The sequence below is a fragment of the Strix aluco genome, chromosome 3 (genome assembly GCF_031877795.1).
Source record: "Strix aluco isolate bStrAlu1 chromosome 3, bStrAlu1.hap1, whole genome shotgun sequence".
NCBI lineage: Eukaryota > Metazoa > Chordata > Aves > Strigiformes > Strigidae > Strix > Strix aluco.
Genome location: NC_133933.1, coordinates 26,104,689 through 26,127,816, shown reverse-complemented (window position 1 = coordinate 26,127,816; position 23,128 = coordinate 26,104,689). Strand labels below are relative to the sequence as shown.

Sequence of the window (23,128 nt, the reverse complement as noted above, 5' to 3'; positions counted from 1 at the left end):
GTTTGAGATGGAGGTAGTAACATTCCAGGCGAATGTTGAGTGAATACAGGTATCTTGGAGAACATTTCACAGTTATGTGTTGTGCTGTAGGGCACTGAAGCTCACAGGTGAAGGCTTAGCTGCTTTCAGCTGGGTGTTTTTGTCATCGGTGTGCTTCTATATTCTGTCCACTAGGGGTACTGCGTCATTTTGAAAGCTAATCAAGCATTCGCATTTAAAACTGAATAAAGTTTTAAAGATAGATCCTTGGATTTGTATGTCTATCTAGAAGTGTGCACATCTGAATTTGGGAAGGTAGGGGGAAGGGCTTTTAGCACTTGTCTGGGCAACCTAATCCCTTTCACTGATCTAAAAAACAAGTAAAGAATCCTAAGGATGTGACTGACTGATACCTTTGTAAATTTTGAAGGGGCTTTTTCATGGGGGAAGGAGGTAGGGGCTTATACTGATCTTTAGTTTCCAGAATGCAAGAAAATGGGCAAAAGAAGAAAAAAGCCCTAATGCTAAATTTTATAGATGACCCAGAGCAGAGGGCTAACAGAGCTGCAGGCTCACCTCCCTAAGATTCTCTTCTATACACACAAATCAAATTAACATGCCATGCACAAAATCTCCTTTCCTGTGACAAAATGTGGCTGCATCTGCAGATGGCCCTGTACCCGTACCACTCTGCTTGCCTAGGAAGGGCAGTTAAGAAAAGGTTTCCTTAAAAAGGCAAGCTAGATCAGACTTCTGCACTTTCAGTGGCAGTCCTGAAAGTATGGCTCTTGAGCAAAAGCAGTAACATGAACAGGTGAATACTTCCCAGCTTTCATCTGTCTTGCAGACTCTATTGTGAAGAAGAAAAAGATCCTAAGCGTCGTTCCTGTCAGACTGTGCTAGCAGAGGCTTTAGACGTAGTAGTCCGGTCCTTTGCACCAATTCTTCCTCACTTGGCAGAGGAGGTTTTTCAGCACCTCCCTTATAAGAAAGGTAAAGCATGTATAATTTCTAAGGAATTCTTTTAGTGCACTGTTTAATTGCACAGTTAAAAGAAATGCAAATACAGAGATATGCCATTCTCTTTTATTCATTTAATAAATACTTGAATAGAAAGCCACTACATTAAAAAATCCTTTGTTTGCTTTGCTTTCAAGACTCAGAGGGTGTGTTTCGTACTGGCTGGATTAATGCAAGCTCAGCATGGAAGAAGCCTGGCATTGAGGAAGCAATAGAAGGTGCATGTGCAATGAGAGACTCCTTTCTTGGGTCCATCTCTGGCAAGAACGCTTTGGAATATGAAGTCATCATTGTAATTGAGCCTGGATTACTGTTTGAATTAATGGAGGTAAAAGATGCAACTAAGCATAGTGCAAAAAATACTAATTTCTGTAAAATTTCTTCTGCTTTGTACTTGCCAGAAAATCACAGAATAGTTGAGGTTGGAAGGGACTGCTGGAGACTGTATAGCCCAAGCCCCTTGCTCAGGCAGGGTCAGCTAGAGCAGGTTGCCCAGGGCTGTGTCCTGTTGGCTTTTGAATACTTCTGAGGATGGAGACTCCACAACCTCTCTGGGCTACCTGTGCCAGTGTTTGACCACTCTCACAGTAAAAAAAGGTTTTGTGGTTTTTTGGAACTTCCTCTTTCCATTTCTATCTGTTGCCTCTTGTCCTGTCACTGGGCACCACTTGCTCTGTCTTCTTTACACCCTCCCATCAGGTATTTCTGTACATTGATAAGATCCTCCAAGCCTTCTCTTCTCTGGGCTGAGCAGTCCCAGCTGCCAGCTTCTCTTCATACATGAGATGCTCCATTATCTTTACAGCCAGTCCCTCATCTTTACAGCCCATTGCTGGACTCGCACTGTAAGCTGACATCTCTCTCTTGCTGGGGAGCTCAGAACTGGACCTAGTGCCGCAGCGTGGTCTTACCAGGGCTGAGGAAGGATCAGCTCCTTCCTCCTGCTGGCAGCGCTCATCCTAGGCAGCACCCTCCTGCAGGATGCTGCAGGCCGCCTCTGCCCTGAGAGCGTATCGCTGCCTTGGGGTGGGTCAGGTGCTCGTCCACCAGGACCCCACCTCTGCTGAGCTGCTTCCCTGCCAGTTGGTGCTCTGGGGGTACTGGTGCCGGGGGTTCTTCCTCCCCAGGGGCAGGGCTGGGCATTTCCCTTTGTTGAACTCCATGACATGGCTGCTGGCCTGTTTCTCTGGCCTGTTGAAGTCCCTCTGAAGGACAGTGCAGCCATCTGCTGTACCAGCCACTCCTCCGAGCGCCGTATCATCAGCAGACTTGCTGAGGATATGCTCTGCCCCATCATCCAGGTGATTAATTAATATGTTAAGCAGTCCTGGGTCCCTACTGACCCCTGAGCTACACCACTGCTGACTGGCCTCTAGCCTGGGACTCCTTGGAAGCGCCTGTCCTAGTGCCACTGGCACTGCTCTCCCAAAGCAGTCTGCTTTCCTGATGTGAGGGGCTGCAGAGGGATCCTTGGACATGGCAGTTCCAGTCTCTACTCTTATTCCTGACAGGAGTAAGTAGACTCTTGGTTCAGATCATCCACTCTAATTCATTTGTTTTTGAAGAATGGAGCATCTTAGAGGGGTAGACATCAGTTTTGATGCTGGATTTAAACATATCTATGCATATATTTAGACACATCCAGGCACACATGTGTGTATTCAGACTTGTGCTCTCTTCGTGATGAGGCTGCGACAGCTGTTGCTGTACACTGTAATTCTACTTTTGCTTTAACATTTTCTAGGAGGAGGATGCTGAGGAACAAAACCAGGCTGCGGGTCTGAAAACTAACTCTCTTCCCTTAGGCACTGCAGGCTGAAGAAACTTCCAGCGTTTCGCAGCTGAATGAAATAATGATGGCTTCCCAGACAACCCTGCTGAGCGAGCTACCGAAGGAAACACCTACAGATGCAAACATCATCAAAGGGACCTTTCTGATTAACTTGGAAGGTATGAGAACTATTCCAGACAGGCTGCTGTGCCAAGCAGCTGGTTCTCTCCTGCACTACAACAAACTTCGTTGTTCGCTCCGTACGTAGAGTTGTGTGTGCGAACTACACCTACACGATCTCAGTCGAAATGCTTTCTTCCCCAGGTGGTGATATCCGTGAAGAGTCTTCATATAAAGTTATAGCCCTACCCATTGCCAAAGCAAAATGCCCCCGCTGCAGGAGATACACTTCCGATTCCACAAGCACCCCCTGCCCACGGTGCCTGAAAGTCATGGCTGGAAAAGGGAGCGTGTGAGACGAAATGCCTGTGCACAACCTGCTCCAGAGTCCTGAGCAGTGAAGTAGACAGAAGCAGTGGCTAACCAGGACACCTGTAGAATCAGATGCTGAAGCCCCAGCCTGAGCTGAATTATCACGTGTTTGGGAGGAACCTTATGTATATACCTTGTGTATATCACTTTTCAACTTAATAAAAAGGGTGGTTCAAAATAACCAATTTACTTGGTTTTAGCAGCCTGTCTTCTTTTGAAGTTTACTTCCATTTAAGTGAAACTCCACAGTGAAAGGTGTTGTTTAGCTTGCATACTGTCAGGAGGTAGTGCTGCAGAACCCCAGAGAACCAGTCCTCTCTACCCTGAGGTGTCTATTCCTCTTGTAAAACACAACAGAATAAAAAAAGTGGTGACCGCTCTTCCCTAAACAGAAGGAAAAGACACAATGAAACCTCAAATTTTATTTAATCAATTTACACAAATCCACAGCAAATTAGACACAAAAAAGCACTATGTACAGAGTATTACTTACAATACATTACAGATTTGATTGGTGTAGTGTCAGCTCTGACATGACTCAGTTACAGTAAAATCCTTTACACAGCTGTACCAGGATACAGGAATGTAATGCAACTAAGAAACATTTTTGGTTTTCCTCAGGTTCCATGATGACCAAATCTCTAGCATACTCATTTCTGCAGAAGTTTGAAGTGCTGTCAGGCAAGGCGGTAAAGTCACCTCTACAATCTTGCTGCCTTTCATTTTTCCCCTACAGCTGTTTTCACCTCAGTTAGGTACTGACTTCCATAAAACACAGGCCAGGGCTGGCCGCTTATTCTTACTATTCTTCACTCGTGTCTGATCTTGTATCACTGGGAAGTCAAACATTTAGTATCAAAACTTGCCAAGAAGCCTTTATCAGCTACATTAAAGTGCAGTCATTAGGAACTGGGGATGCTGAACAGGCAAAGGAGGCTCTGTAGAACGAGCCACCTCCATAACCTTTGTAACCTTTTTTTAAGGGGGAGTCTAACCCTTAGGTGACAGCAGCACATACTTCAGAAAGACCAAATTCTGTCTCCAGCAAGGCAGAATACGATGAATGTTTCCTACATGTAATGCAAGAGGAGCAAGTTACAAGATGGAGCTAGTAATTTTAGCTGACTTCAAGACAAAAACAGTTTACACCAATTTCATTTTTCTCTCCTGGCTTCCTTTAGGTAGAAAGTAAACAGTACTAACTGATGCAAGATAATCATGTTTAATACCACTCCAATAGTGAAGATACTCACTATTATGATTCCCTGTAGGTACCATGAATAAAAGTGGTTTTTTTAAGGCTAAAGTACTCAGTACTATAGATCTTCAGTGAAGTTGGGTCAACTAAGCAGTTTTTGATTACAAGTTAACATGTGCAGAGATTTATAGCATACTACATCTTCTACAGTGATAAGATGGGGAACAATCTTACAGTAAGACATTCCTTGACCTACTTAAGCTCTGCTGAGTTTAATAATAAAAGGGATGTAAATCCAGTTTTAGCTGAAGCCCAGCACCCTAGAGACAATACTGGGAGATCTGGACTAAACAATGAATCAATATTTGTGTCTGGAGAACCGGATTCTCCTTCCCAAGCTGTTTCTAACGTGGGCTGTTCTCCATTTGCATAAGGCCCCAGCACGTTTCATCCTATGTCTAGTGCAGTCGTCACCGTCACGTATAATGCAGTGACAAGGCACGAGCCCAACGCCAGCTCTAGCTTCTGAAAAAGCAGTATTGGCTTTACACGGTAACTTCAGAGACTGACGTTCTTCTCGAGTGTAATTCTACAGCTTGTTTTGAAAAACAAATCATACATGGAACACTGAAACTGCAGCAGTTCCTGCCAGCATGAGATACAGAATTTCACAAGATGTGATTTTGTAAATAGACTAAAACTGCTGTCAACTAGATCCAATTTAGACTACCGCAAAAAGCACTCATTGGAAATAAATAACAAAGCATTTCAGATACTGACAAGTGTACTAGAAACTAAACATCTTCATACTAGTGCAGAATTTAAAATAGACGCCAATTTAAAATTACCTTCTGAAATTCTGGGATGGGGAGCATTGTTCTTTCCGTTGTTTAACAAGAGCCACACAGAAGTTTCTTTCTGTAAAGTTCAGCCTCATGTAAAATCATGCACTATACCACGCTATAGCAGAACTGCGCTGACCAAGAGCGTCAGGACGAGATGGCTTCGACAGCCTCGATCAGGTTCAAGGCAAGGCTGTACTGCCCGTGATTCTCCGGTAAGTGCTCGATGACCTTGTTCACTAGTTTAGCTGTTGTTGCAATTGGCACTTCTACATTTTGAAGTTCCTGGGGGTCCTATATAAAAGAATAAACACAGCATTAGAGTAATTTTCAGATCATCTGCTTATAAGCCCTCCTGAACTTTATGAAACAGATTACTCAGGTTTATTAACTCAATTAAGCTGATGCTCTGATCCATGAAACTGCTTTACCCGTCCTGAAACAGAACTATCACCAGGAAAAGAGAACAAATTCTTGTTTCCACTAGTAAGAAAGGGCCATTCAGATGTAATCTCTGTCTCGGTGAACAGAAGCTTTTGAAAATGAACCTGTTTTCCTAAATCGAGTTTAACTCACCATGGCTTTGAGCCAAGTACACAGTGTTGGAGGAAGCCTAGCAAGGAGTTCCATACCCTCCTTTGTCTGCGTATGAAGTAAAGCGAAGGCCAGTCTCTGTCCAGCCAGTATGAGCAGCTGTGATGCAAGCACTTCTTTATCAGTCACCTGAAGAAAGGCCTGAAAATAGAAAAAAAAGGAACCAGAAGCCATTTAGCATGACACAGCTCACTTATCTGAAGGCTTGAAAAGCTTTATCAAAAGAAGCTTCTAAAGGGACTAAAAGGACAATAGTTTTAAGACCGTTTCTTGTGTTGCCTGTTACTGTAATAAAGTACATTATTAAAAGCTTCAGAACAGCCCAAGAGCGAACAGAGAATTACTCTGTACTTTACACAGTGAATAGCATGAACACAAGATCTGTTTTACAGTTCAGCAATACATTCCTATCTTCAATATAATCTCATTTGCTTTTCCCCTCAAGAAACTGAAGGATTTTCTTGTCCGAGAACTAGTAAACTTTTCCTAAAAGAGGAGATTACAGGCAAAAAAGCAAATTCCTGAGACTGTAAAATATAGTAAAATAGAAAAGGCTGTACTGGTTTAGACCAGTAGTATAACTCCCTATCATGTTTCCACTAGTTGCAATACACAGATTCTTGTTGGGAAGAAGGAAAAATGAGGGTAATTATTGGTCTTGAAAAAGTACTTTTCCAGCCTCTGACTTTTTCAGCCTGGGGATTTTTTGAGCCTGATAATATGTGCCTAACCCCTCCAGGCATCTTAAGTAAGTGACAAAGTAATTTTAGCAGAATATCTGACATAATGCTCTATTGATTGAAGATGTTAAAAGCTGTTATTACCTCTTCACCAAGATGATCCATCCCGTAACTATACAGTTCACAGACATAATGCCTTCTGACCACATCCTCAGAGATTTGAAGATACTGAGCCAGGTCCGCAGCCAAAGTTGGCCAATTCTTCCCCTTTTCAAAAGGAAACAATTCCTCTTCTAAGACTTCTTTGGCCTTTTGTGATGAACATAGTGTTTGAACCGCTGCACTCACAACTTTGACCAAGAACTTGGAAGCAAAAATTGCAGGTTACTTCAGTATTATTTGAAATTTTAGAAGTTTAAGAACTTTCAGTACAAAACTTATACATACCTGTTGTCGTATGGATAACACATTTGGATCCATATCCCCACTAGGTAGTAGCTGAATTGAAGTAAGGTCTTTGAAAAATGCATTTTTGCCCTAAAATTGAGAACCAAAGACAGGCCTCAGAGATACACAGGAATCCATTTTGATGGAATACAAGTAATCCATTTTGATCCCGTAAAAAATAAGTAGGCTTCTTAGTACATTTAATTTGTACTGCATCTTCTATTTCTCTTTGAGGACAAAAATTAATATTCTAAGTTAAAGTCACAGAGCAAAAACTTTTGTTCATGCAATCGTAACATGTCAAAGATTTGCTTTCAAACTTGAAACTACCTGCCTACTAAACAAGGGAGCTGATATACTACCAGCTGCAGCTGAAGGCTGGATATATTTCTTGGTCCCTGGCTCTAGACCAACATACCAAGCATAATATGTAGGAAGAAGTGAAAACTAGCTGATAAAAAAAATACATTTTATCTATTACCTATTGATATGTTGACACCATTTAATTTTAAGGTATCTTGAACTACAGATTAATCAAATTTCAGGTAAACCCCTGAACAATGGCACATGGTAGTCCTTGTTTCTGCCCACCATGCTCCAGCAGTGACACACTCAGTGCCAAGCACCCCTGGCAGCCCTGCTCCGTATTAACACAGGGATTAGGGAAACCAGTACAAAAAAATGCCTATGTTAAAAGATAGTGATGAATGTGTAGGTCTAGAGTGATTTGCATTGTCAAAAATAAGGTAATAAGTGGCCTCTGAAACTTCTATCCACTTTTTCAGTCATCAGCCAAGATTCTCTAAAGACCTGTTAGAAATTCTCTCATAAAGCTCACAGAACAAATGGAAGTCTTGAGTGAGTGAAGGTAAAAAGGCAGCAGCTGAGAATAATAGTCGTATGTAAAAGAAAGGAGGCACAGGAACAGGATCTAATTTTACTCTTGAGATGTAATATGTGTTCTTAAACGACAAAAGATAGTATAATGCTTTCTGCTAACAGATAAGCAAAAAAAAAAAAAAATAAAAAAAGGCATAAAACCAATGCAATTTGATCTATGGTAAAATGCTAAAAGCAGACCCAACTGCTTCATCAGAGCTTGCACTCAGACAAGAACCTACGGCAAAAGGAGAGTAATATTCTGCATTTATAAAATTCCAGTAAATCATTAAGAAGAAATCTGCACAGCAGGAATTAAATGGCAGTCTACACCAGTACTTTGTGTTTAAATTTTTTTAGAATTGTAGTGTGGTAAAGCTAGGAGGAGGAAATCTCAATTTGTGGTACCTGCTTTGTATCAGGGTCAAGCTCTGATTGGAGATATACTGCATTTTAAATGCGGTGACTTTTTTTTTTTTTTTTTAAAAAGTGGTTTATATGCATTAAATGACAAGCTGTTTATTCTCTTTGAGATGCCCAGAACTTTGGAATAATCATCAGCAATAATGGATACAACAGTGACACTAACATAACATTTCTGACCTTAAATATTTATGTTTTCTCTGATCTGGCACTTCTCAAAGCAACTAGAAAAACCTGACATCCTGTGTTTTTACCATGCAGTATTTTCAGGCCAGCTAATTATTAAGGAGCTGATTTTCATGCATCTGAGGTCACTACAAGTCTTTTATTCACAAGGAAAAGCACCAGGTTTGGGTCTCAGCCTGAATTCTGGTGACAACTTCATTAGTGCACCACAGTGGACTAAATGTCTTTCATAATATTATTCATGAACTGTTTAAAGAGTGAAAGCTACCATACAAGAGATACCAAGAGGAAGGATAACAACATGAAGATGAAAGCTTTCAAAAGACATACCTTGCTATCAAACAGTGAAAGAGGCTTCACGCTCTTCAGAGAAAACCTCATGATGGCATACAAGATGGTACATAACACAAACTGGTGTTCAACAAGTGGGTAGTGAATGCGTTTCTGCTCGAGGGCTAGTTCTACTATCGATACTGGTCCTTCTACCGACACCCAAGCATCTTCAGTATCTAGGACGGGAGCGTGCATTTCATCGCTACTAACGTCAGCCTGCCAGAGCCACACAGAAAAGTAGTCAGGTACAAAATGTCATCTGTATTGACCTTCTATGCAAAAGACACAGCTTTAATCACAAGTTCTCTGCAGTGGAATTAAAAGGAAGATTTCATATTGTCTAGAAGTTCATTAATATTTGTCTGAACTGAACTATAGAGAAATTAGTATAACCATATTATTTAAAATCAAATTTGGATCAATTAGTTCCTTACTTTCTACAGGAAAAATAAAAATTTACCTCTAGCAATGTTTGCAGAAGATCTGAACAGCAGCCAAGAAAAGCTGTCATTGCTGTGTCACCCATACCTACATCCTGTTAACAAACAGTACGATTTAAATTGTTTCAGTTGGAATTGAAACAGGCTTTTATTAGCTCTGTATGTTTGAGAAGACAGTTGTTGACATAAACCACATTGTTAAGCTCAGCTTATTAACCTCTTATATTTAATGGTATTCACTGAAGTACAAAAAAGAATTAGAAACAACGGGGAAAAAATAGGAATATAGTTAAATGTAGCCATTTACAATACTGTAATTCTACAAAAGACTGAATTCCTCAAGTAATCGCTTAGTAAATTGCACTTTCTGAGCATATCAGTGTCTTCCAAAAAAGTTCTAACTAATGAAATTGCACACGAAAAATAACAGTAATTTGTCATGTTATAGTCTCACATCTACCTTCTATAATATTTGAAGTTATTCTAATTTGCTTTATCAGATAATTTACGTTTCTTAACATTCCTCACATTTTTTCTAGGTCTGCATTTTGAATTTTTCTGAAACTTTCAAAAATAAATCACAAACTAGTATTAAAATTAAGGTGTTTTCATTTATTTTTTCCCATTTAGACAAAAGTAGTATTACTTGCCCGTCTGCATAATCTGTCCTTTGGAGCTTTTCCAACCTGTTTTTAAAAAAAAAAAGATTTCAGCACAATTAAACAACTTTCATCATAAGGTATCTGTTACCCCACAATTTAACCTTTTATTACTATTTTCCTAATCTAAAATGAGAAAATAGTTCATTACAGCTACATAACACAACACATTGCATAGCTTACTTTCAACAAAAGATTGGATCACACAACTTGGAAATGAACACCACTGATGCCCCTATTTAGTTAATCCTTTCTTAAAGTCTAGGATTACAAATAAGGCTTCCCAAGGTCCTCATTTTAGGAAGCTAAAAAATTCCCAGTGATTTCTATAATACAGAACTAAATCTATAATACCAAGCGTGATATTAGAAATAAACACTAGGGAACAACAGAACAGGAAAGGAAGAGTGAATGCTCCAGCATATTCATTGAGATGGAGAAGGTCTAATAAGAAAGTTACTACACAGTTTCCATGCTTTGCCTATCTGAATTCTGCAGAAGGAACACAATCATATTCTGTTTAGGAATGTCACTATGAGCTCCAATTTCTACAAGTTGAATCATGCACTGCACAGGATGAAGCACATACACATAAGCAAGTTATGGAAATTCTCTTTTCCATAGCACAAAAAAATTAAAAATAATGATTACAACATCATGGCAGAATCTAAACAACAGCTGAAGTGAGATCCCAGGGTCCTGAATTACGGGATTATTTAAACTCGAATTCAAGTGATCCATCATGCTGTTCCAAAGTCTGAATTCAAGACAACTTTCAGCTGTCAATTTCGGGACTGATCAAGTGCCAACAGATTTGGAAACTGTATTTTTCTGAAAGCTGGTGAGAGATCAGTTGTGCTACTGCTTCTGTAAGACAAACCCTAAGGACTAATTCTCAGCTTTCAAACATACATAAGTAACTATTAAAAGTTAGCAACATTCATTACTACACGATATTTGTTTGAGGTAACAGATGTGTGCAAAAGCAGTCAGTTAATAAAAACCTTTATCTCTTCTCCTCCAGGCAGAAGTAACAGTGGTGGATTTACACAAGGGCATACACTACTACAAACTGCATGCATACAGAAAAACTGGAAAAGAGTTTTTGCAGAAGTAACACCTACTACAAGTGCATACAACGAGCCTGTTTGCTGACAGGAATAAGGAAGATGATACTCTCCAATTCTCATAGAGCAAAACAAAAAGCAAAAGCAGAAAATGAGAGGAGCAAAAAAGAAGGAAAAAAGAAGATGAGACAGCAAATTCTTGTGGGTTGTGTGTTGGGTTTTTTTGTTGGTTTGGGTTTTTTTTTAAACCACCATCAACACTTCTCTCTTTGCATCTGGACTTTTATGCTGAAACACACTTAGCTGCTGCTCTGCATCCAGCAAACCAATAGGCAGATTCCCCTTACACAGTTTAAACAGATCTATCACTTACTGGCAGCACTCTTCCTAAACTGTCTTCCAGTCCTAAACAGAATTGTCTTCCAGTAAACAGATCCACTGCATATTTATAAGCATGAAAAAACTGAAGTTTAGCAGGGACAAGAGACTGCTAAAACTCACAGCAAACAAGCTGCACACTAGAACAGAAGCTGATTTACAATGGTAGCGATAGATAAAAATGCTCAATATCCACAAAATGTTCTGCAATTTGCAGAGAAAGAGCTCACACACGCAAAACTTGGACCACAACATTAGGAAAAGCTGCTGCTTGGGGGAACCTGAAAATTTCACAGCAATAACTTACCAGGAAAGAGGCACAGAGAAAACGCTTCAAGTAATTTATTGGTTTCCAACTTAAAATGTTATATATGCACACATACATAGTTTCAAACTGTTTCACAAAGCCATTACAAGCTAACACTGCACATAAGCCAGTGCTGAGCTGCTGTCAAAGCTGCCTAGACTTGATCATTCCACAGATTTGATATTTTAAAACATGCGTTCCTTTATCAATTCCAAAAGCTAAGCAGGGCTTTTTTGATGCTTAAATCAAAGATATTCCAAACTTGTTTTGTTCTTTTAAAATAATGGTTTAAAAATATTACTTTCACTTTTCAGTTAATAATAAAAATTCAGCCTCAAAAATACTGTCACAATACTGCACTCACCTTGTCCATTAGATACGTAGCAGAAGAAAGCCTTTTTACTATGAATGTGTTCCACATCATCAGAGCGATACCTAGAACAATCGCAAACTTGTAAACTCCAAGTGAACAGAAAAAAAGATCTTACAAATACAGGGTGAAAAAACATGGGCCAAAGTTACTTTAATGGGGAGGAGGAAATTAAAAAAGGATGGTGAATCAAACAAGAATGAATTGTGAGTTATCCTCACTGCTTTACACCTGGACTTCAGTTTTCTCAAGAGGAGACAACCTTGGTGATCACAGAATCAGAAGTGCAATGAATCATTCATTAAAATTATTGTACTGTGGAGGCTGGGTTAAACTTTGGTGGTAAAACTAGTGCTTTAGGCATAGAGTGCACCTTATTTGCATACACAAGTAGTCTACAAAAAAGACAACTGTCATTATATTCAGTAAAACAGTATCAAGAAAGGCATGAAAAGTAATTGACTGCAAGAAGCATATGCCACTATTTAAATACAAATTAAAGTTTCAGAACAATTTTATTTAAAAATATTTTTAGTTAAACACATTAACTTTATCTAAGCAACTTATTATCGTGGTTCTGATGGAAACAGTTTCAACATGAAAAACAAAAGTTTGAATGTCAGCAGAAAGTTTTGGGTTTTTTTTTTAGACAGAATGTCCATCACTACTACAAACTGCATGCATTGACACTAGTCAACAAACAGTAATTTATTCTGTTGTTTTACAATTTCAAAGATAATTTTTAATAGCTTCATACTTACCATGCTGAACATGAGCATTAATGATACATCTCAGATGATCTATAGAACTAATGAGGAAACATGCTTCCTTATATAAAACAAAAAAGTAAAAGAACAAGTTACTACATTATTCAAAACATGTTTTAAATGTAAACTATTGATTCTTAAAGGGCCCAGGTAGATCCTTTTAAAGCTACTATTTTTTGACAGTTATAAAACTTGTTATTCTGATACTGTAATCTTCTCTGCTATTATGTTACAAACACACATGCACATGGCAAAGTATCTTTCAGTAATCACGAAACACATTGTGACTTCAGCATTATTTTCAGGGTTTTGGTGTATGTACTGCTAACATAATCTTTGCTGAAAGGTACCTTTGCTGACTAGAGTCATTTTTCAAATACTTAATCCATTTGTGCTAGAAAGATTAATTTTTACTCCATTTCATTATGATGGAGTAAGTTTTTAACAATCTCAAAGGAACTTCTGTTCTATAGCAAGGTGTTATGTATGATCTAAGAAGTGCCAATTTCAATTTTAATATCATCTGAACTTAGGACAGTATTTTCCAATATTAGAGAAACTATAGGACAGCAGTGGAAAACAGGATTTTTTATTTTTTTTTTTCTTTCTCCTGTGACAATTTCCAGCAGTGGCCAGGGAATCTAAGAATATTCAAGAAATCCCTCTTTCCTCTCTAAATGGAATGGATTCTGGTCTAAAAATTTTCATATTCTGTGTTCTGTTTTACCATATCTAGAACAGAGGAAAGGTTCATCACTATTTTTCAGTACTTAAACTGTTTTGTACTTGCACAAAATACAGCCAAAACATTTCTTCATGCTGCTTATTTGAATCCAGTTTCCACAATTCTAGTTTTGATAATCTGATAGCTTAGAAACATACAGTCTTGTCTTTGTGAGGTGCCATTCAGCCTCAGGACCTGCATTCATCATCTCAATTCAATTTCTGCTTGCCACTTATCACAGGAAAATTGCAACTAGTGTGGTTTCAAAGTCAGTCTTTGTAATGAAAGTTTTCATGGATTATTACAAGCTTGTCAAACTGCTTCTTATTGAGATGGTCTTAACCATTATTCCTCACAAATGAAATTCTTTTACCTCTGGGTCCTTATTCCACTGCACTACATATTCCCAACAGCAATGTGCATGAAGTACATCCACTTCAAGACTACATGGAAATTGCTGATATGCTAGCTGCAGCAGCTCTAGAAAAAGAAAATCTGAAGTTACAAGACAGACCTCTTCCCACTGTAATTTCTGCTACTTCACAAAAGTAGCAACTAAGACATCTCTGCAGACATTTAGAATTTTAAAAAGTCATGTTATTTTCTTACCTACGATTGTTTCCAAGCCTGCATCTGCTTCTGGTTCCTCAAGAAAGATATTAGTATGCATTTCTACAGATTCTTCAGTACTATCTGTATTGGTTTTGTGTTGGGCCCAATTCAGTACAAGAGGACTGAAGCCTTGCTTAAAAACCCACTTTGCTACAGTGTCAGCAATACCTCCTAGGACGTTTTTATTAAAAAAAAAAAAAAAAAAAAGGTATGAGGTATAGTCAATGTATCCCAGAAGATTTATGGTTCACAATCGAAGGACAAGAGAGGACATACGAGTTTTAACTACTAACATTAATTACATAAGGATAACTCTACCAATTAGAAAACTTCCTAATCGACTGGAGGTTTACAACGCAGTCTTTACAGTGATACCCTTTTACAAGTTTAAAGCTGTATTCTATGTGGTTTGCACTGGGTCTTAAATTAAGAAAAGTAAGCAGCAGAACAATTTCCAGTGCAGCGTATATCATTAAGTAGGTAAGGATGGCTCAGAAGTCTATTAGAAAGACAATCAACCATCTTTCCAAGAGAAAAAACATACCTTTTCCAGCTTCAAGCAATTTCTTTACAGAAAGCCTGCTTAAAGGCTCAGTCTGGAGCGATGAAACTCTTTTTGTTCTTTTGTTCACTTTGCTGTGCAGTAGCGTTTGAAGTATCAGACAATCCTCTAACTGTTTCAGCAGAAGTTTCCAATATTCACTATCAAGGGAAAGTGCTTCCCAGGATTCCGTGTCTGAACCTACAATTATTTGGGAAAACTAACAGAACATATGAACTGTTTTAAGTCTGTTCATTCAAAGAGCACAGTTTTGTTTAAAAAAATGCATAGTATTAAAACTGAAAGCTTATATCGCAAGAGCTACTGCATTTTAAAGAATAATTTAGTTCAAAGTATGTACATTAACTACTATGGAAAGATCAATTAATATCCCACACCGCTCACAAGATGCACAGGTTCTTAAATAAAAGCCTAAGGAAATAAAAGGACCTGAAAGGTCATATTATAGTCCCATTTTTAAGTTCACATTTAGTTGAAAAGTGGGTTAGAATCCCTTCAAAAAGATTTAATTTTAATTTCTCCACTATATACACATTCCCTACATACATGATTAATCCACCTACATTTCAATTTCCTACAGTATTAAAAAATAGATGATAAAGAAGAGAGCATATGGGTAAAGCATAATATGTTGCAACATACCAACATTCCTATTTGGGCAACACTGACAATTTTAATATTCAGAATTGCAATAGTTAAGACGAACGTGCAAAAATACTAAAACACTTCCTGGTAATCTAGTTATAATTTATAAGGCAGTCTATTTACAAGACTGACCATCACCTGAACCCCATCTAATCTGTTAAGACAAGTAGTAAAACACACATATGTCTAGTGCTATTTAGGAATAGAATTACTTTTTCCATCTTGAATTGCAATGCTGTGTGCAGTTTCACAGTCTTAATCACAACGTTGTGAAAAGATACTTACTGCCAAGAAAACCAAACACTCATGACTTTAAGAAGGCATAGTAACATAAATGCTAAGAAAATTCACCAGTGTGTTTAAAAACAAAAAGTTACAGCTATGTTAAAACAGGTCTACCATTCAAAGTTCAGCAGACTTTTCAAATTTTTGTGGAAATTACATAGGCTTTAAGTTTGCTAAGATCATTTGCTGTCAAGGGAAAAACTCACTGTACATTTCCCATCACATATTTAAATATGTTTAGTAAACGATTCTGATAGGTCATTCATTCACCTCAGCATAACATTCTTCAAATTCAAATACAAAATTTTAGGCTTGCAGGACAGCATGCTTGTGTCCCTGTTAGAATGACGGTGAATGCTGAGGATGTTGTTCTATTACAAAGACATCAATTTGTATGGAACTGACACAGTAAATAAAACAGAAGGGGGAGGTCCGAGATGACTTACCTTTTTCTCTGTCACACTGTCAATTATCTGTGCAGTTACAGAATGTCCAACGTGAGCAGATAACAAGGCAGCTGCATTATTTTCAGACTGAACACAAGCTGTACGCATTTGCTGCCACCAGGGGGAAACTGACTGGGTGTCCCATGACTCATCTATCGCAACTGTAGAGACAGGGAGAGTAGGAAACTCAGCTTGGGTCCCTGGGCGTCATTAAGACTAGTAAAGCAGCAACCAGCCCTGAAAGCAGCACTTACTAATACAGCGTATATTAGGAGCAATTTCCAATTACTCTACATTATCTTTTCCTAGATATGTAGCATAAAATTTCTAGATTATAACTCAAATTTCAAATAAAGAGCAGTGTGAATTACTCATTCTCCAAGTTTCATTTGTAGGAAACAGGCAACAGATCTAAATCACTAGGTAGTAAAACCTGCTGCATGCTTACTAGATCTAAGAAATATTACATATTTGTAATATAACCAGACAGCTTCTTTTGTGATTTCAAGATGCCACGTATATTCAATGTACCAAGCTGGCTCTCTTCAGGCCACCTCGTGTTCAAGCAGAATTTATTTATTCAGACAGCAGCAGTAGCTTATTCATGCTTACAGTTTCAAGCTGATAACAGTGCCCTATGGTGAACCAGACATAAGGGAACCTGGCACAGACACATCCCATAGCAGCTCTGTGTGAGGCAGGAGAACCAGCATTTATTCATTACCCAAACAACAGTAAGCTGACTATCACAGAGTATCCCTCAAGTTACTGAGATGTTCAATGTACAAATGCTGTAAGAATAATGTCTCAACGAGCTAAAGCAACTCAGAGGACTTCTGAGAGCCAGTCAGCACTGGGCAGGGAGAGGGGCAGGACTATACACCCAAAAAAGGAAGGAAGGGGAGCTGGACAGACACCTCCTGGTGCCAAACAGGGGTTGTGTCAACTTGGTGGAGAGTGAAACTACATGGCATGAAACAGGCCTTTAACTGTGACACTCTTCAGATTCTGATCACATTTTGAGTTAGTTCACCGAGATGCAGCATTTAGCTCTCTTACATAATTTGTGAAGGGAAAAAACCCTAAGGGATAATACAGAGTAGCAAATTTATAATATTCATAGAATCATAGAGTGGTTTGGGTTGGAAGGGACCTTAAAGATCATCTAGTTCTCAGTTGTATTTGAGTGTTCCAAATGAACATTTCACCTTTCATTTTGCTCAGGAGCCACAGCATAGTGTGAAGGCAACTGACAGAATCTGGTTTGTCTAGAATCTCTCTTTCCCTGGAAAGCCATAAATTGAGAAGGAGTGACTGTAAATCAAAAAAAAAAAAAAAAAAGAATATGGAATTAAAACAATAGAATGAAACTCTAATATTGCAATATACCTAATGCAAAAATGGAAACACATTCTCAGACAAATTTTGTCTTATGAAGCAGAAATGTTATATTCATGAACCCTTATTATATTAGCACAGAAAGTTAAAAATATATTGCATAAGACACCCCATGACAGACTTTGAAATGAAACAATACAATCTATATCTTTCATTCAGAAAGATATCCTAGAAAATACCCTCTTTTGAAGGCACAGCCAGCTAATACCAGTATGTAAGCAATCTCAACTTGGTAAACATGAGTAAGTTATTAATACTACAGCTAAAAATCTTAACACAGGCAAGTAATACTGAAATACATATTTCCACTGTTATGTACTGGACGGAAGAAAAGTAGCAAAAGCCTAAAATTACATGCAAATGAAAGATAAAGATGATTGTCTGAATACTACTAGCGATTCTGAAAAATTTACTTTTAATTCTTTTTAAACTTCCTTGCTGGCTTGCAAAAGGGAAGTCTAACAAATATATCAGTACCTGAAATTAATTACTTGCATAATTTTTGCTTCTTTGTAGAAGAAATCTTCAGCAAAAGTTTATAACACTTTTAGTCCTAAATGCATACTCTAGACATTCCCACACGAATACCCACATTTCCTACTGGAAGATTTTCCTCTTTTTTCTTTCCTTTGAAATCGCTGAAGTGGGAAATACAAATATGAGCACCTAAAGAACTGAATGTGAGGGTATTTGAACACAGCCTGAATACAACATTAATCCAAAGGTCAACATTCAGAATTTTTCCTTTCAGTGTTTTGTTTTCAAAATACTAAATCAAAGTTTTAAAGTATGTAATAAATATCTTACCAACAAGATTTGAGGGCTAAAACCTGCTGATTCCAATGCATGACACATTTCCTCTGTGGAACTCTCCCCACACAAACACTTCCAGAAGAAAAAGCTGCCTGAATCAAAAATTAGTTGACATTAAGAATGACATCTAAAGTCACAGCCTCTCCCCTTACACTCTACTATCATCTACTGACCAGGTCCCACTGAGCACAACACAAAACACTAAGTTACATCCAGGATACCCTGATGCTTTACCCTCAGTTGAGAATAAGGTTCATTACAAAGGACATAAATGTTCCTACTACTACAGGAGTCATACGGAAGATGGATTTATAACAAAACAAAGGTTATGGTACTGCTTGGATGTGCTGGTTTCAGCTGGGACAGAGTTAATTTTCTTCCTAGTAGCTGGTATAGTGCTGTGTTCTGTATTTAGGATGAGAATAATGTTGATAACACACTGATGTTGTCTTCGTTGCTAAGCAGTGTTTACACTAAGCCAAGGACTTTTCAGCTTCTCACTCCACCCCATCAGTGAGTAGGCTGGAGGGCACAAGAAGCTGGGAAGGGACACAGCCGAGAAAGCTGACCCCAGCTGACCAGAGGGATATTCCATACCATATGACATCATGCTCAGTATATAAACTAGGGGGAAAGCTGGCCAGAGGCCGCTGCTCGGGAACTGGCTGGGCATTGGTTGGTGGGTGGTGAACAACTGCATTGTGCATCACTTGTTTTCTATGTTCTAATTCTTTTATCATTATTATTTTCCTTTCATTTTCTGTCCCATTAAACTGTCTTTATCAAAACCCATGAATTAATTTTTTTTTTCCCCCTGATTCTCTTCCCCATCCCACTGGGGGTGTGGGGAGTGAGTGAGCAGTTGTGTGGTGTTTAGCTACCTGCTGGGTTAAGTCACGACACTGGATTACACATTTTGTTCAATTCAAAGAATGGATTCAAGTGTCGGACAAGTTTATCCACGGAGTAACCTGTAACTGTGTGGCAGCATGTTGTATCTCACATAGCAAACTAGTGGTACTTCAACCAATTAAAAAACCCAAACAATTACATAATTCATACATTATCAGTACTACAAAAAGTGCGAATGTCCCTTTGAGGCAGGGGAAAATTGGAAAAACAAGATCTTCAAGAAACCATCTAAACTGTTTGGCTTGACATCCATGTTTCAATTGTATTTGTTTACAGCTGAACACCCTAATAAGTTACTGGTGATCCCTGTCCAAGGGCGTGGGGAGTACTTCTACCCCAGTTCTTAAAAACCAAGTATAGTGTTATGGGAGAGAAAATGCAAATACTAAGATTACTTAGAATCAGTCTTTGATCTTCACACAGATGAAAGCCAAGCTCCTCTGGTTAACTTTTCAATCCCAGTTCCTCTCAAAGTCTGACAATTAAAGCTAAAAGAAGCAGGAGGCTACAAAGTGAACACCATACAATGCTTGTTCACAGAATTCTGTGTTTGCACCAAAATTTTGCCAGAAAATAAATAATTTGAAAATACAGTGCCTTTGAGACAGATTTAACTCAAGGTGCTTCCACTAGTTATTGCCCAAGAGTCCCTCGAGGACAGTTTGGAACAGATTTGCAAACTGAAGCAGACTACAGACAGTAACCCCATCCCACACCCCAACAGACACCCCAGACACTCTCCCCATCCATAATATTTCAGATTAACATTGTCCAAAATCTCCCCAACTCCACAAATGAGGGGTCCTTATTCCCTCACCTAATGGTCCTGTGCTGCCTCTGGTCAGCTCTCCCATCTCTGAGGCTAAAGTCAGTCGGGTCATGACCACAAAAAGAGACAGCAGGATACAGCTGCTCTGTGAAGTGCCTAGATACCACTCTCCAACTTACAAATGAACTGTGCTAACATGGATTTAGGGTAATTATATCCACACATGTAGTTAACTTGTATTAATATCCACCTAGGTAGAAAGATCTGTCCTACAGCTAAAGGTAAGAGTCTGGAACTAGCACTGTCACATACTACTTCAAGGCAAGTCAGCTTGTTAAGGCCCCCAAATTAAGGCTAAAATATTTATACCATCTTAGATTATAATCAGTCTTTAAGTAACTTGACAAACAGTTCATTAGCTCTTACCTAAAGCCACATATTCTCCATCTTCCATATTTTTCACATTAATCACATCCTTTTCATATTCCAAATATTCTAAGAACATTTTCACAGACAATACGTCATCCTTCTCATCAGCAAACTGAACAGTAGTTTGAGGGTTTTCTTTCTTGTAGTTCTCCAGTAAAGTTTCAAGCCTATGAAAATCTTTGTCTTCCAGCCGAAGCAGTTTAGCCAAGTCCTTAAAAGCAAAAGCCAAAAAAAACCCTCATCACAAGACTAATGCAAACAGATGTTTTTCAAAACACAGTGAAAACTAAAACAAAAGTCAGAAGAGTCAAAATATTTTGTTTTGAACATTAAAGCTGTCTTTAAAAAGGGCCAAAATGACTGAATAATCTCAAAATTAGTTATTCATATAGCTCAAATGAAGACCTTGTCTAGTTCATTTTTAAGGACTTCAGGAGATACATTTCCCATAGTTAAATCCTGTTGATAGTATGGCTTTTATAAATGTATAAGCAGTTTTACGAATGACACCAAAAAGCAAGCCAAATTACAATGCTACACAAGCGAAGATCAGAATTAGTAATTTCTACTGGTCCCAAAATACCCCTCCAAAACTAAACAAAGTTAATGAATATGCTGTGTACTTTGGATAAAGGACTGAAATCTGGAGATCCTGGTTCCATTTTCACTTCTGTCTCAACTTTATGTGACTGCTAAAGAATATTAGGTAGATGAATTACTAGGCATTTGTACAGAGGAAAAAAAAAAAAAAGATTATAAAACAATTACTTCATTAAAAGTTCCAGGCCACAAAAACGGGTAACGGCTTACCTACTTATTTTATCTGAGACCTTGAACACTTACTTTTATGCTTAAATCATCACTTGCTTCTATAAAACAACTGAATTTTTAATTTACTCACATTATCTGAGGGTGAAGCGTCTTTCTGTATGGTTTGGGAATTCAGTTTGCTAACTAGTTCATAAAGATGTAACAGCTTTAACTTGTTTGCGCAGAACTGCAGTAGTCCTTCATCCACACACTCAAGCTCTGAAGAGAAATAAAACGGCATTTGAACTTAAATAAATCACCTGGAATAGTGAAACATATTTTGCAGCTGCATTAAACTCCTCCTAATAAAGTATTAGAACTGGAGGACTTCTGTGTCTCAGTGCAATTTTTTGATGCACTGCTGCTTGCAATGATTATATTTAATTCACAGCAGTATAAGACACAAACTATTTTTACAAGAAAGAGATCAGGCTCATTTTTAAACTGAATGAGGTTGACAATGTGGAACCGAACAAAGACAAATCTATTGTGTTTTCCTGGTTTAAGGCCAAACCAGAGATTGCCAAAAATTAAAATACACTAAGTCTCAAATATACTTTCTTTTATCAAGAGTACTAAACTATAATCTTTTATTCATCTGCCAATAGTTTAAGCATATTCCTTGCATCAGAAGAGAGCTTGATATCTACTGATATGAATTAAATTTAATTGCTGCAAGACACTGCCTTTTGTATTTCTACAATCTTAGTCTCAGAAATGTCATGTATCTATCAACATTCAAATCTCAGTAACTAAAGCAATAAGAATATAGGAATAATACCAACACAATTGAAAAAATAATTCTATTTGAACGTACTTGTTTTAAAAGAAAGCATTTTAGAGAGATCCTAAAAGGACCTTTCTATACAAAAGGTATCTCTTGAATATATCATCTTCACCTGAAACAGCCTCTAAACACAATTTTCTCCCAACGAACCCTTAGGCACTTTTGATATGTTGCTATTAAAAATCCTCTAAATGAAAGATAAATGCACAGGGTTTGCCACACAGTCACTTGACCTCTTCTTCACAAGCACAGCATTCAGAGAGCCCAGCATCTGCTTCACATTATCTTTTACCTACTAAACACAAGTGCAAGGATATGCCAGTACTATTCTGAAATTAGAAGGCTGGAACATCAGCCAAATTTGTTTATTTAGACTGTGAGGACATAATGTTATGTATGACAATAAGAGATTAATAATGGAAAATACACACTCAAACAAACAGACCTCAGTAAGTATACAGTTCTGTCAATATCCCTTCAGTGTAGAAGGGCGTGTTTCCAATTTTCTTTGGTTTTTTAGGAGTTCTAATAGAAATTGATAATGCTAGTGATTTAGAATGCCAGACCAAAATTAGGTAGAGAACTACACGTGTGAAGCTCTCAATCTCCTCTATCTACTTCAAGAAAATGGTCAAAAACAAACCAAAACAAAACAAAAACACTGATATAAGCGAAAGAAAGATTTCCTCTCAAAGCTTTGAAGCTACAAAGACGTGTTGTCATGTTCTCACTGAGGCAGGACAAGGGACGCAGCCTTTCTAATTGACAAATGGTTCATTCAGGATTTCACCAAGAGTGGTAGGGATTTCTTGACTCCTATTGCTAAAGACTCATCTTCTAACAAGCTGAAATGAATCCACCGATAACAAAAAAAAGCAGACTTCTATTGCTGAGAAGTCCCAACACATGCAAAGGAAGTGGCAGGCACATGCTTCTCCAACTCTATTTCTCAATACCCGGCTGAGTTTCCAAAACAGGGTCACCTCAAGCACAAAGTTCTCCCCATTTAGAAAGATCCAAGCATATAATTTCAAAGACACAATCTTGCAGACTTTCCGCAAGAAGATTTTGAATGGGTAATGACATTTTCTGACATTGGCTCTG

At 38.2% G+C, this 23,128-nt stretch overlaps 2 protein-coding genes across 7 annotated transcripts in view; one reads left to right on the top strand and one right to left on the bottom strand.

Annotated features, from left to right (window-relative positions):
- IARS2 (isoleucyl-tRNA synthetase 2, mitochondrial) overlaps positions 1-3,451 on the top strand; it is a 29,296-nt gene extending 25,845 nt beyond the window's left edge. Inside the window, exons 20-23 of the mRNA XM_074817883.1 lie at positions 827-972; positions 1,137-1,327; positions 2,805-2,949; positions 3,095-3,451. Coding sequence (XP_074673984.1) covers positions 827-972; positions 1,137-1,327; positions 2,805-2,949; positions 3,095-3,246 — 634 coding nt within the window. The 3' untranslated portion in view covers positions 3,247-3,451. The remainder of the gene's footprint in view (positions 1-826; positions 973-1,136; positions 1,328-2,804; positions 2,950-3,094) is intronic.
- A 218-nt stretch (positions 3,452-3,669) lies between these two features.
- The window catches only part of RAB3GAP2 (RAB3 GTPase activating non-catalytic protein subunit 2), a 50,695-nt gene continuing 31,236 nt past the window's right edge, over positions 3,670-23,128 (bottom strand). For 4 of the 6 annotated variants that reach the window (XM_074817877.1, XM_074817879.1, XM_074817878.1 and 1 more), the window contains 17 exons: positions 21,329-21,456; positions 20,425-20,638; positions 18,312-18,409; positions 17,315-17,420; positions 16,107-16,267; positions 14,713-14,929; positions 14,166-14,339; positions 13,930-14,036; positions 12,827-12,893; positions 12,060-12,130; positions 9,935-9,970; positions 9,305-9,379; positions 8,842-9,060; positions 7,024-7,113; positions 6,721-6,939; positions 5,879-6,037; positions 3,670-5,596 (listed from right to left, as the gene is read on the bottom strand). In XM_074817877.1, coding sequence (XP_074673978.1) covers positions 5,450-5,596; positions 5,879-6,037; positions 6,721-6,939; positions 7,024-7,113; positions 8,842-9,060; positions 9,305-9,379; positions 9,935-9,970; positions 12,060-12,130; positions 12,827-12,893; positions 13,930-14,036; positions 14,166-14,339; positions 14,713-14,929; positions 16,107-16,267; positions 17,315-17,420; positions 18,312-18,409; positions 20,425-20,638; positions 21,329-21,456 — 2,288 coding nt within the window. In that variant the 3' untranslated portion in view covers positions 3,670-5,449. The remainder of the gene's footprint in view (positions 5,597-5,878; positions 6,038-6,720; positions 6,940-7,023; positions 7,114-8,841; positions 9,061-9,304; positions 9,380-9,934; positions 9,971-12,059; positions 12,131-12,826; positions 12,894-13,929; positions 14,037-14,165; positions 14,340-14,712; positions 14,930-16,106; positions 16,268-17,314; positions 17,421-18,311; positions 18,410-20,424; positions 20,639-21,328; positions 21,457-23,128) is intronic. The other 2 variants (XR_012622422.1, XM_074817881.1) reach the window with 2 other exon arrangements.